Raw genomic sequence first — 12166 nt, 5'->3', positions numbered from 1 at the left:
TGTTGTGGAGGCTCCTACTTCTTGTGTCAATTTCTATATCAGCAGGAAGGCTGGGTGTTGTTGCAGTGGGCAGCCCTGTGGGACTCAGTGAGTTCCAACATGGAAGGTTTCCCTGGTGAATTGACTGCCTCTCTCCTTCACATTTCCTCCCGCAGCACCCTGTGTGACTCAAGTCAGAAAGCCGGTGGGAATATTTGCTGTAGCAAACTGGGGAAACAAGTGAGGTACAATATTCTCTGCTCTGTGTATCACTTCCTCTCAGATTTCATTTACCAGAATAACTCATGTGGCCAAGTTAAAGGAAGTAGAAAAGCAAAATTCTCCTCCAGAAGGGGAAAAGGACGTGAAAAGAATTAAAATGTATCATATATAGGTGCCACAACTCTGCATGATGAGTGGAATCATTATGTACTGGAAACATGTATTAACAAAAGTAATAATTAAAAATTTCCATGGATGGACAGCAAATGCTTGTGAGCATTTTGTTACAGTACAGCTCAATAGAGTGTTGTTTATGTTTTTAGAAAAGTTCAGGGAGATGGTGGACAGAGTTTGAGACTTGGAACTAGGTGAGTGGGAAGATTAGGGCGAAGGGTAAAAAGGAAAGGGTTTGGGCTTTGGTACAAGATCCAGCTGGAGTTAACACTAGAGGCGGGCAGGTGAATACATCAGAGATGCAGGAGGCTTTCAGCAGGCACAGGTGGTGCAGGCTTCCTACTCTAGCACTAGCAAAGAAGTGGACCTTTAATAACGCAGCGCACTGAGATGAGTATTGCTTCTTGCAGCATCACCGGGCTGTCTTGTTGGTATGGTTGCAGCTCTCCACTTAGTATCTGTGTGGCTTTTATTAAGTTACTTGATCTCTCTGACACTCTGTGTCTCATCTGTCAAAGGAATAGTGGCGTCACCTACCTCACAGTAGCATTTTCAGTATTTCATCTGGCCATGTGGTATTTGTGTCACCTTCAGCATGTTACTTACACTGCAGTCCCCTGGTGTCTGTGGGGGACGGGCTCCAGGACACCTTCCCCAACAATATCAACATCTGTACATGTTCAAATCCCTTAGATAACATCGCATAGTATTTGCATATGACTTATTCAGTCCTTCTGTTTACTTTAAAATTATTTCTAGATTACTTCCACCTGACACAATGTAAATGCTGTGTAAAGACTGGTATCATTAGGAAGTGATGACAAGAAAACCAGTTTGTACATGTTTAATACAGATGCAATCAATTTTTCCCAAATATTTATGACTTGCTGTTGGTTGAATCCATGGATTCTGTGGCCACAGAGTGAGAGAGCTGGCTGTGCTTGGCTTCCGTCACCTGTCACATAGTCATAGCGATAGTATGCACTGCATAGTGCTGGAGCCAGGACTTAGAGATCTAAGACTTTTAAGCCAATGCTTGTCCTAAATGTTCACTAAATGGTGATTATTCTTGTTATCATGAGCTGAGGGTAGACAGTAGAGCTTTTCAAGCTGTGCCAAACAGAAGTGAGTACATAGCATGTATCAAAAGACTCTCTTTCTCTGCAAAAGAAACACACTTTTCTAAGAGTGCAAGTCTAAGATGCCCGAGGCAGGGAAATGAAGCAGAGAAGAGGGGAGAAAGCCATAGTAGGGTTCATTACCAAGTAGGTCACAGTTTCCTGATGAGCTGTACCCGCTTTCTCAGGGTGTTTTCACAGAGGCCGAATTTAGTCTCCACATCTCCAGATAGTCGATGAGGGAGGGAGACAAGCTCATGTGTTGACTTCCAACTCTCATGGGCCCAGACTCCTTCCATGAAGCATCTGCCTCCCCAGACTTCTGGGCTGCGTTGGCGTGGGTGCCAAATGAATCCTGCAATATCTCCTGCCTCAGTGGAGGAGCCCCAGGAAATGAGCAGAAAGTTGGGGTGTCAGGGTGTGGGGAGGAAGCAGAGGAACCTGCACCTGAGCTCCATGCTCCAAGGCCAGTGGTCAGTCTGTAGGGACGCTGGTGGCAGTAGCAGTCTTGCTGCATCACTGTGAGGATCCTATGACAAGATGACCCTAGCGCTTCTGGAGCACAGCAGGTCAAGAACTTGTGGTTTCCTTAAACAGAACCACCTTTTTTCACAAGTTTCTCCCTTGACAGGTGGGGAGAGTGATGTCCAAATTGAGGTAGGGTTACTTAAGGTCATACAACTTGTTATGTGCACTGGATAAGTTAGATTTTGGGCAGTATGAAGAGTTTTGAAGTTTCATTTTCATTTGTCAGTTGTGTCTCATCTCTATCCATCTATCCATCTATCCTGTGCTTGAGGACTTCCCATCTGTCTGATGCTGTGCTGAGCCAGAAACTTTCCAGAAAAGAAATTTGGGGCTCTGAGTATGGAAAAGAACTATGAGTTGCCTTTTTTCAATGCTGGGGGTTATTAAACCCAGAACCTTGTCACTGAGCTACTTTCCAGCCTTTTAAAATGTTTTATTTTGAGACAGTGTCTTGCTGAGCCACTTAAGTTGCCCAGGCTTCACTCCAATGTGTGATTCTCATGCCTCAGCCTACTGGAGTGCTGGTATTACAGCCATTCACTTTTATCTGGCTCTGCTGTGGTTGTTGGGACAGCAGGCTGTGTGTGAGCCCTGCCAGCAGGGAGGAAATTGGTTGCATTCCCGATGCCTGAGGGACCAAATGATGAGGTTGTTTGGACCAAGGGAGAAAGAAAGCAGCTTTTCCATCTCTGGTTTGAGCTCCAGCGTATTGGCAGCAACTCTGAAAATGCAGGGAGGCAATGGATTTCCAAGGGGACCCCTAGATTCCTTAATCCCATTGGATCTTGGTGATGGCTTCTCCATGATAAATCATCAAAGAGCTTGACGCTGGGATTGTGGATAACAGGCAGTGCCGAGCTTTGATTCCCGTCCTTTAGGAAATGAAAATGTAGTTGGGAAATAAGTAAACACATGAAAGCTTACTAACACTGTGAGACTAAACTAACAGAAGATTGATGCTTTGCTGAAAGGAAACGGTTACACCTCAGAGATCTTAATTTGGAGTCCAGGAAAAATCAAGAGAGAGCCTGCGAACCCCTTAAAATTGCATGCAGACTTGGTGTGTTTGTATTTTTCACCTAGAGAAAGGATTTGTTCCTGCATCATGTCTCAAGGATGTATGTCATCCTTCACAAACATCAGCACTCTCTTGCATTTTATCTTCATAGTGTCCCTGTGTGTCAGGTAGGAAAGCCAAGACCCAGAGAGGTTAAATGCCAGAATCAGCATCTGAATCCCAACCTCTGGGCTTCACCTGTTTTCTGGCAGTGCATTCCCACAGCTTGAGTAAGATGAGCAGTGATTGGTCCATTCCTCCAGTTTTGATTTATGCCCAGGATGGCATGGTGCTCTTGCTGGGAACAGAATGTCTGTGCCTCAGGGGAAGATTAGTAAGGCTTAGATTCATTCAGCTGTGACAGCTGCAGCCTGTATTTCATGTTGGGTACCTGTGTGATGACAGACATCTGTCCCCAACTTCACAAAGGCAAGGGCCAGTGGTACCCGCAGGACGAGGGCAGGTGGTACTTGAAGAAGAACTTGTCTACTTCCAAGTGGCTTCCCAAGGAAGAGAGTGGGTCCTGTGTGCAGTCTGCTGTGGGTCTACCTTGAATAGTGTTGTCCACAGTCAGGGGAAGAGCATGTAAGTCTCTTTGTTTATAGTTTTTTCTCTGTGATTCTGAATTCCCATTACTCTTCTGATGTCCAGGAGTCAGTGGAAGATGATGGGTGACTGTAGCCTTGGATTCTCTGGTGTCCTGGACTGAACCCTGCAGGGGCATTTGTTCACCTTGAAGAGGGTGGTCCTGCAGGCAGCAGGGAAGGTCTGCACCTCCACTGACATCTGGGGTGTAGAAGCTCTGTGGGTCTTCTCACACCATCATGAGCCAGGTTTTAACCAGCTTGAAACACCTTGAAAGTCACCTGTTGCTATTCTTTTGCACAAATTGAGTCCTTGTGAGAAATTGCTGTGTTGGTTTCTTTGACTGATGGCTGTGGCTGAATGAAAGAGGAGAGAAGCAAAAGCCTGTGGGACTTGTGGCCCAAAGGAGCCTCCAACAACAGGGAACTGGGATTAGGGGAGCTGGGGGGAGTGGCTGTGAGCTTGTGTAGAGTGGGGGTGTGATTATAGGTCTGTGGCTTGGTGGATGAGAATGGCGTGTGTGTATGCATGCATGTGTGCGTGCATGTGTGTGTGTGTGTGTGTGTGTGTGTGTGTGTGTGTGTGTGTGTGTATGTGTGTGTGTGTGGAGGGCTCATGTGGCTGTGTGTACATAATTAAGACCTGAGTTTGAATTCCAGACCCATCATTTAAAAATTGTGTGGGTTAATTTACTTCTTTGTATGTCAGTTTTCTCATCTGTTAAATATAAGTAACGTTAACTACCTTGCAATTTTGCCTCAAGATCAAAATGTGAAAGCTTTCGAGAAAACTGAAGCATGTGCCTGGGTGGCCTCAGGAAGCATCACTTGAGTGGTAGGTGCAGGTGTGTCATGTGTATGCACATGCGGGCATTGTCTGCCAGCTGTCTGCAGGCTTCTTTGACTACAGGGCTTTCCCTTGTGTGGTCGAGGCTGTCCTCCAGGATGACTGCTCCTTTCTGGGACCTGCCTGCCTTCAGGCCCCACTCACTCAGGCTTTCCACAATGCCTTTCGGAGTGCTTTTTGTTGTTATTTCTGTCATTATCATTGGTGTTGTTTCTTACCAGCCATCATTCTCCCAGTTCTTCAGGTGTGGAAACAGTGGGGGCCCTGAAGGGGTGGTGATCTGATTTATACCAGGCCACCCTGTTGCTACCTGGACACAAGTTTACCCACCCCAGCTGCCTTTACTCCGCTCAGGTTTGAATAAATGGGAAAGGCTATTTAAATCCATTTTATGCTACTTTCCATGTTTAAACCAGCTTTGCTTGGTAGGAATTACATTTTTCATTTTTCAGTTTTGAGACTCTTATTTTACCTTTTAGCATTTTGTCTTACCATCAGTGTACACCTGCAATTACTGAAGGTAACATTTCTTATTTCTAATGCTTTTATAAAAATAATGCTTAATTTTTCTTGTCTTTTTCTTTTTTATACTGGAAATTGAACTCAGGACCATGAGCTTCCTAGGCTGGTGCTATGCCACTGCGCTATATCCTGAGAAACAGTGCATCTTATAAATGGATGCCTTCTTAGATCTCTCTTCTCTCTGTCTCTCTCTGCTCTTCACTCACTGTGTGTCTCTTTACAACCTGGTACTTCTTTTTCTTTGACCATTTTTGCAACTAAAGTGGAAGGCACTCCTGGGTGAGGTGCCTTGTGCCTGGCTCAGGTAGATGGTGGTGCTGGGTGCCTGCTGGGATGAGTGAACATGTCTGCAGGGTGTGATTCCCCCCAGAGGAGCCCACAGGCTGAAGGACCTCCATTGCCTCTTTCACAGCGTGGGCTTTCTCCTTTTGTTTTGCATCAGTACTTGGAGGATCTCACTCTCATCTTGTCATGCTAGCTGGGGAGGAAAATCAGGAGTGCCTGTAGAGGTAGGGAGCCCCACGGACACTATCGAAGTTCTTGAGTGACTCTGGTTGGTGAGTGTTGTTGGTGGCATCTGAGGATTCAGAGATCTTTTAAGGGGTGGCATGAGCTGGGAGGATTTGTGGCAAGAACAGAAGGATGCTGGGTTGAGTCAGGCTTAGAGGTGAGGGAAGGCTCCAGAATTCGATCCAGGCACAGCATAAAAGACAGGTTAGCTTAGTGATGTGTTCATGTGAGTGGCCACGGGAGAAAACCAGGAAGATACATGGGGCTTGGCTGGGAAAAGCTTTGAATCTCAGGCTTAGAAGCTTACTGTGGGCAAAGCGTGGGCTTTCTCTGTTACATCAACTTGGGTTCATTCATTCTTTATTTCCAGAAGACATTTACTGGAAAGTGAAGCACTGTCCCAAGTGCTGTGGAAATAGTGGGGAACACAAAGACCCGTCACCAGGCTTGTGGACTTTCCACTATAGTGGATTCAAAGCCTAGCTGGGTGAGCTTTCACATGCTTCTGAGTCTTAATTCCTTCATTTGTGAAATAAAGGTATTGTGAAATATGTGTATGTGTATCACAGGCATAAATGAAGTAACGCATAGGCCATAGAGCCTGGTTCATAGCTGGTATCCATGTGTATCAGCTCCCTGATTCCTCTTCCTCCTTACCATTTCCTTTCTGTGCCTCCCTTCAGGGAGCCACTGGCTCTGCTTTGTGCCTGGCAGAAGAGCACTGCCTATCTAATGCCCTAGAACTGCCAGTTACCACTTAGCAGCCCATGGAGTGGGCCGGATATATTTACGTGCCAAAAGTGACTGTAAGTGACAAAGGTCAAGGCAGTTCATCGGTAGAATTTAAGTGCTGAGCACTTAGAAGGCTCTCCAGGATGTCTGTAACCCCAGAGCATGGACTGTGCTCAGGCTGGACCATGCCCAGAGAAAACCCTGGTTAAGTGGTCATGCAGGGAGTGATAAGGACAGAGGGACATAGCAAACAGAGCTAGAGGAAGGGAAGATGGGAGAAGAGAAGAGGGGGAAGCCTCACACGCAGGGGGCTGACTGGAAGAGCAGTGAGCAGCAGTGCAGAAGCTTATGTTTCTCTCTTCTGCTTGTTGAGTGCCTGCCGCATGCTTGCCAAGAACAAATTCCCTCATGATGTTTAATAGAGTTATAAGAGAAAGATAATACACATGAGCAAATAAATTACAGGAGAACTTTGACTAGAGACAAAGGCTATTCATTTACTTGATCAACAAAAATTTTAGTGTGTGACTTACTAGTTTTGGATCTAGGAGATCAGCAGATAGCAAGGAAGGGGATGATCTTACCCTCATAAACTTCACATTTCCGTGGAGACACAGTCAATTACCCCACAGACTAATGGATAAGTAATCACCACTCAGTCAGTGAAGAGTGTTACAAGGAGAAGAAAGCAAGGTAACAGGACAGGGGCTGTTTTACAGAGTAAGCACTTGAACAGGATGGATATTAGAGGCCTCCCTGAAGTATGGAAGAAGCCATGCCCTCACCCAGGGGAAGGACACACTGGGTAGAGGGGCAGCGAGTGCAAAGCCTCATGCTTGGTGAATGTAAGAATGATCTAGTAGGTCACGGTCACTAAAGGTGACTGAGAGTGAGAGTAGTAGGAGTTCAGGTCAGAAAGGTAAGCAGAACTTGGGGGCTTTGTTTCCACTGAGTGGGTAGCAGAGGGTGGGGTTCTGAGCCCCACAGAAACAAATTGCATCTTTGCAGTACGGTGGGCTGCTTTGTGGAGGAGAGAATGCGGAGACCCCAGGATGTCACTGCAGGCCCAGATAGGAGGACGTCTGCAGGACTCCAGGTGAGCTGGTGGTGCTGTGGTGAGAATGACCAGGAGCAGGTGGTGGGAAGCATCCGCACGTGGGTCACTGCACTTTAAAACCTTGCCATGATGAACACATAGCGATGGCCCAGTTAAGGGGACTCACTGTGACCTTTCCACACAGGCCCTCACTGTGCTTTGATCCTGTGTGCTCACGCTGCTTCTGCTACCCTTCCCTTCCCTCCTCCATCCCGCAGCACCCTTCCCAGGGCCTACTGACCCTTCCTTACTAGGTGTATGTCTCAGATCCCACATGTGTGCGGAAACATACCATACTTGGCCTCCAGTTCCAAACATTTTCCTGCAAATGGCAGGATTGCATCCTTCACAGCTGAACATCTCTCTGCTCTGCATGAATCCATCCTGTTTTCTTTATCTGTTCACCTGTTTGACGGGCACCTGGGCTGATTTCCATATAGTGGCCCTTGTGACTAGTATCGCAGTAAACATGGGTATGCAGGTACTTCCTTTGTATGGTGGCTCGATGTCCTTTGGATGTGTAAAAAAGAGTGGTGCTGGGAGGATCATGTGGGAGTTATATTTTGTTTTTTGAATCACTTCCATATTGTTTTCCGTAGTCACGATATGAATCTACATTTTCACTAATGGTATACAAGGGTTTCATGTCTTCACTAGCATTTTTTTTTTAATTTTAGCCATTCTCAGTAGGTTTTGCCTAACATAGTTTTGGCTTCAGTTTCCCTGATGGCTAATAATATCGAGCATTTTCATACCTTTAATGTCTGTTTATAGTTCCTTTGAGATGTGTCTATTTAGATTGTTTAACTGTTTGGAAATTGTTACATTCTGAGTGGTAATCTATTTGATGAATAGCAAGTGTTATGTGTGGCTTTCTCTCATTATACAGGTTATCTTTTCATCCTGTTGGTTGTTTCAGAAGCTTTTTGCTGTGATGTGATCCCATTTGTCATTTTTCGCTTTTGTTTCCCATGCTTTTGGGGCTCTATCCAGAAAATCACTGCGTGTACCAATATCTTGAAGTGTTTCCTATACGTTTTCCTCTAGTGGTTTCCCAGTCTCAGGTTTTCCTGTAAGATCTTTGATCCATTCTGAGCTCAGTTTTGTACAAATTCAAAGGTGAGCACCCAGCCCGGGTCTTCTGCATAGTGATGTCCAGTCTGCCCAGTACCCTTTGTTGGAGAGGCTGACTTTTCTCTGACGTTTGGCTGTAGATAGGTGGGTTTACTGCTGTTTCCTTATTCTGTTACACTGGTCTCTACGTTCACTGTTATGCCAACTCTGTGATGTTCTTATTACTGTGACGCTGTGGTTATCTTGAAATCAGGTATTGTGATGTTTCCAAGTTTGCTTTTTTGATCAAGATTTCTTTGGCTCTTTTGGGTCTTTTCTGATTCTACATGAATTTGAGGATTATAATTTTTTTCTAGTTTGGAGAAGAACATTCTTGGTATTTGCATAGGGATTGGATTTGTACATTCTTTTGGGTAGTAAGAACATTTAGCAATGTCAATTCTTCAACAAAAGGAGAGGTCTTTTCACCTTTCAGTGTCTTCAATTTTTTCTGAAGAGTTTTGTAATTTTTATTGTAGAAGTCATTTACTTTCTTAGGTTTACTTCAAGGTGGATACCAAACATTTAAAAAAATGTAGTGCACTGTTGGGTTAAATGCTGCTGAAAGTTGAGGAACAGGAGCACTAAACATTGCCTGTGTTTTTGAGAAGATGAAAAACTTTACACAGCATTGACTACAACGGTCTCATTGGAGTAGTCGGTACAATAACTTGACAGGAATAAGCTTCACAGAAAAGGTTAAAAAGCAGAGACAGGAAATGTAGGTGTTTTTTTTTTTTTGTGTGTGTGACTCTTTTATAAAGTGTCTCAGTCACTTTTCCTTGTCACTGAGATGCAATACCTGACACCTGCAGTTTAAAGGTGGAGAGGTTTATTTTGGATCATGGTTACAGTCGATGGCTCGGCTGGGTCTAAATCAGAAACAGGATGGCAGAAGGGAGACAAACCCTCCCATGTCACGTTCCAGGGACCTGGCTCTTCTCATCAAACCCTGCCTGAGAATGGCAAGTCTGCTTTAGCACCCCCTTGGTTCAATCACCTTCCAAAAGCCTCAGCTGTGAGTGTGTGAAGCATCTGGGGGAACATTCTTGATGCAAGCTGTAACAAAGGGGAATGATCAAGAGGGTCAGCACCTGGCTGGGAGTTTGTAGGACAGGAGATGTAGTGATTGACACATTGTTTCAACTTGAGAGGTTTAGAAGTTTAAGTGACTCCTCTGGGGGCCATGGTCCTTACTTTGTAAACATCTCCATCAGGTGCAAGAGGAGGGCACTGAGATGGTGTGAGTGCTACACCCACCTGAGAGTGAGTAGCTTGCTCACAATGTGACGGAGGAAAAAGTCTCATGCCCCATTTTTTGCTCTTGTTGCTTTTGCTGTCTTCCATTTTCTTGAAGTGTTGGTCCTCTGCCATGTCTTGGAGCCAGCCAATTCTGCATGGACTGAAACCTTCACAAACTGTGAGCTAAATAAACCTTTCCTTCTTGTCTTAGCAGTTAAAGAAAAATAACCACGACAGGAGGTATTGGACTACATTTTAGGAATAATCTATTAGATGTGCAGAAAAGAGGGGAACTAATAGCAGGAAGTCCTTGAATAGGTGAGAGCAGCTAGAATCCCAAATGTGAGTGCAGGGACAGATTTTAGGAGCAGGACTAGCTGGTCCTTGGTACTGGAAGTTTAGGCAGGGGACAGTGAATACACATCTATGGGTATGGGAGATTTGCAGTCAGAAAGATGATCACAGTTTTTTCTCTTTTCTCCATGAAATACAAATGAGATAACAATCTGATAGCAAGCAGAGGGGAGGACATTGGAGGTGAGAAAAGAGGCGAAACAGAAAAACCTAGACTGGGATGATGTGACGGAGCCTGCCCTTCTCCCACTATGTCCTCTCAGTGGGCAGGGAGAAGCCAGGTTGCAGGGTCACAGGTTTTTGTGGTCTTCAGAGCTGTGTTCTAGTAACTGAAGAATATTTGTTAAATAAATAAAAGCACCCAGAAGCCTGGCAGAGAGAGGTATTCACATAGTCATCTAGGATGCACTGTAAAAAACCATGACAGAAGATTGCAGATTTTTCTGCTGAGGATTTCAGGGTGCGTATTGTGCACACGTGTGTGCATGCGTCTTTGCATGCCTGTGGGTATGTGTTCCAGGAAAGCACTCCAAAGAGATGTTCCCTGCCTTACTTGGTAGGCAGGAAGGGCTTTTCATCAGGTGGAGGAGCAAGCAGAAGGCACTGTGGCAGAAGCAGGAGGCTGCAGAGGGCTCAGCACACAGAAGTGCTTGGCCAGGGAAGGCACAGTCAAAGCCCTGAGGAGCTGTCGGTCCCTGGGTTTGCTGGGGCAGAGGCAGTGCAGACGATGGGAATCACAGAAGGTTTGAACAGGAGTGCATCAGTGTAGACGTGAGGTCCTGGGAGAGATGGGTCTCAGGGGCTATCGAATCAAAATCTGGGTCATTTAGTACTGGTACTCCTCTAAGAACATCGGATGTTTTCCAGGAAAAAGTTTTCTTTTCTTTTTTTTTTTTTTTTTTTTTCTTTTTTCCTTCATTCTTCACTGGTAAAATCGAATAGTAACACAGCCTCTAGATTGGGACCTGGATTTGAGTTCCACCTTAGCCAGGCCCTTGGCCCAGGACAACCCTTGTGGAGTGAGGGAAATAATACTCTTTTCCCAGGGCCATGCGTGACCAGGGAAACAATGTCTGCAGAGGAGCCTTAGAAACTCGTTGGTTAAGTGCTTCTGTGATGGCAGGGCCAGGGCTTGTTTATTCCTTGGAGGTGGCAGGCAGGGTGCTTGTGCTTTGGCCCCACGAAGTGGGTGCAGACTCTGCTGAAGTTAGTGTTTCCTGCACGGCGTTTCCTTCTGGAGAAGCCGGGCACTGAGGAATCAGAAAAGGAGCTCAAGTAGGGCTCTCTCAGTGCCTTAGCTGTACAATGCAGTCCCCGCTATTGAGGACTCATGGGTTATTTAAATTGGAATTCATATTAAAGCAAATAAAACTAAGAATTGAAGACTCCATTGCCCTAACCATGGTTCAAATGCTCAGTAGCCACCTTGTGCTCCTGTGCTGACTCGCGTGGCTGTTACTGTGGAAACCTCTGTCACACTTGCTGCGACCAGGCTCGGGCGAGGCTCCATGGAGCCGCAGAGAGCCTAGGAGGGAGGTGTGGTGGCTTACAGCGCCTTCTGGGACTTGGTGATACCGCCTAGTGAGATATACAGAAGAGAGGCCCTCAGGTAAAAGTGAACTTGTGCACTGTCAGTGTTACTGTGTCCTTGTGCTGTGTTTGAATCTGGACAGGACTCACGCCACATTGACAGGCTGCTGCTTGGGAGACAAATGCTGGACATGAATGAATGCTTCATCTCTGGATCTCGTTCTGTGCTCTGTAGCTCTTTAAAGGTTCCTGGGAGACAGTAACCCAGCTGCCTGCCTGTATTTACATTTTGTGTTGAGGGAGAGAGAACAGAAGCTTTAGCATGGGAAAGCCCTGCGCCACACCTGTCATTCTTTTGACGGGGCCTTCTCCAAACCCTCGGAATGTGAAGGTGCCAGGGCCCTTGCTCAGGTGATGTGCAGTGGGGCTTTGGAGAATATAGCTGGATAATCAGCAGCCAGGCTAACGGATGTCCCCTTTACAGCCCAGGCATGCCCTGGACACAGAGAGGCGCTGACCTGTCCCCACTGTGGGAGGAAAGAGAAAGGAGGTGAAATG

The 12166-nt window shown here is 45.9% G+C and overlaps 1 protein-coding gene across 5 annotated transcripts in view; it reads left to right on the top strand.

Moving 5' to 3' along the window:
* The window catches only part of LOC134470340 (uncharacterized), an 83834-nt gene that overhangs the window by 33469 nt on the left and 38199 nt on the right, over positions 1-12166 (top strand). For all 5 annotated transcript variants that reach the window (XR_010049929.1, XR_010049928.1, XR_010049927.1 and 2 more), the window contains exon 3: positions 7282-7369. Coding sequence is in view for 2 of the 5 variants with exons in the window: in XM_063256791.1 (XP_063112861.1) it covers positions 7282-7369 (88 nt within the window). In the remaining 3 variants the exon portion in view is untranslated. The remainder of the gene's footprint in view (positions 1-7281; positions 7370-12166) is intronic.

The sequence above is a fragment of the Cavia porcellus genome, unplaced genomic scaffold (assembly GCF_034190915.1).
Source record: "Cavia porcellus strain 051 isolate PalLab524CR breed Dunkin Hartley unplaced genomic scaffold, mCavPor4.1 scaffold_9, whole genome shotgun sequence".
Classification (NCBI taxonomy): domain Eukaryota; kingdom Metazoa; phylum Chordata; class Mammalia; order Rodentia; family Caviidae; genus Cavia; species Cavia porcellus.
The sequence above is the reverse complement of the archived record's forward strand: the minus strand, read 5'-3'. Positions and strand labels throughout refer to the sequence as shown.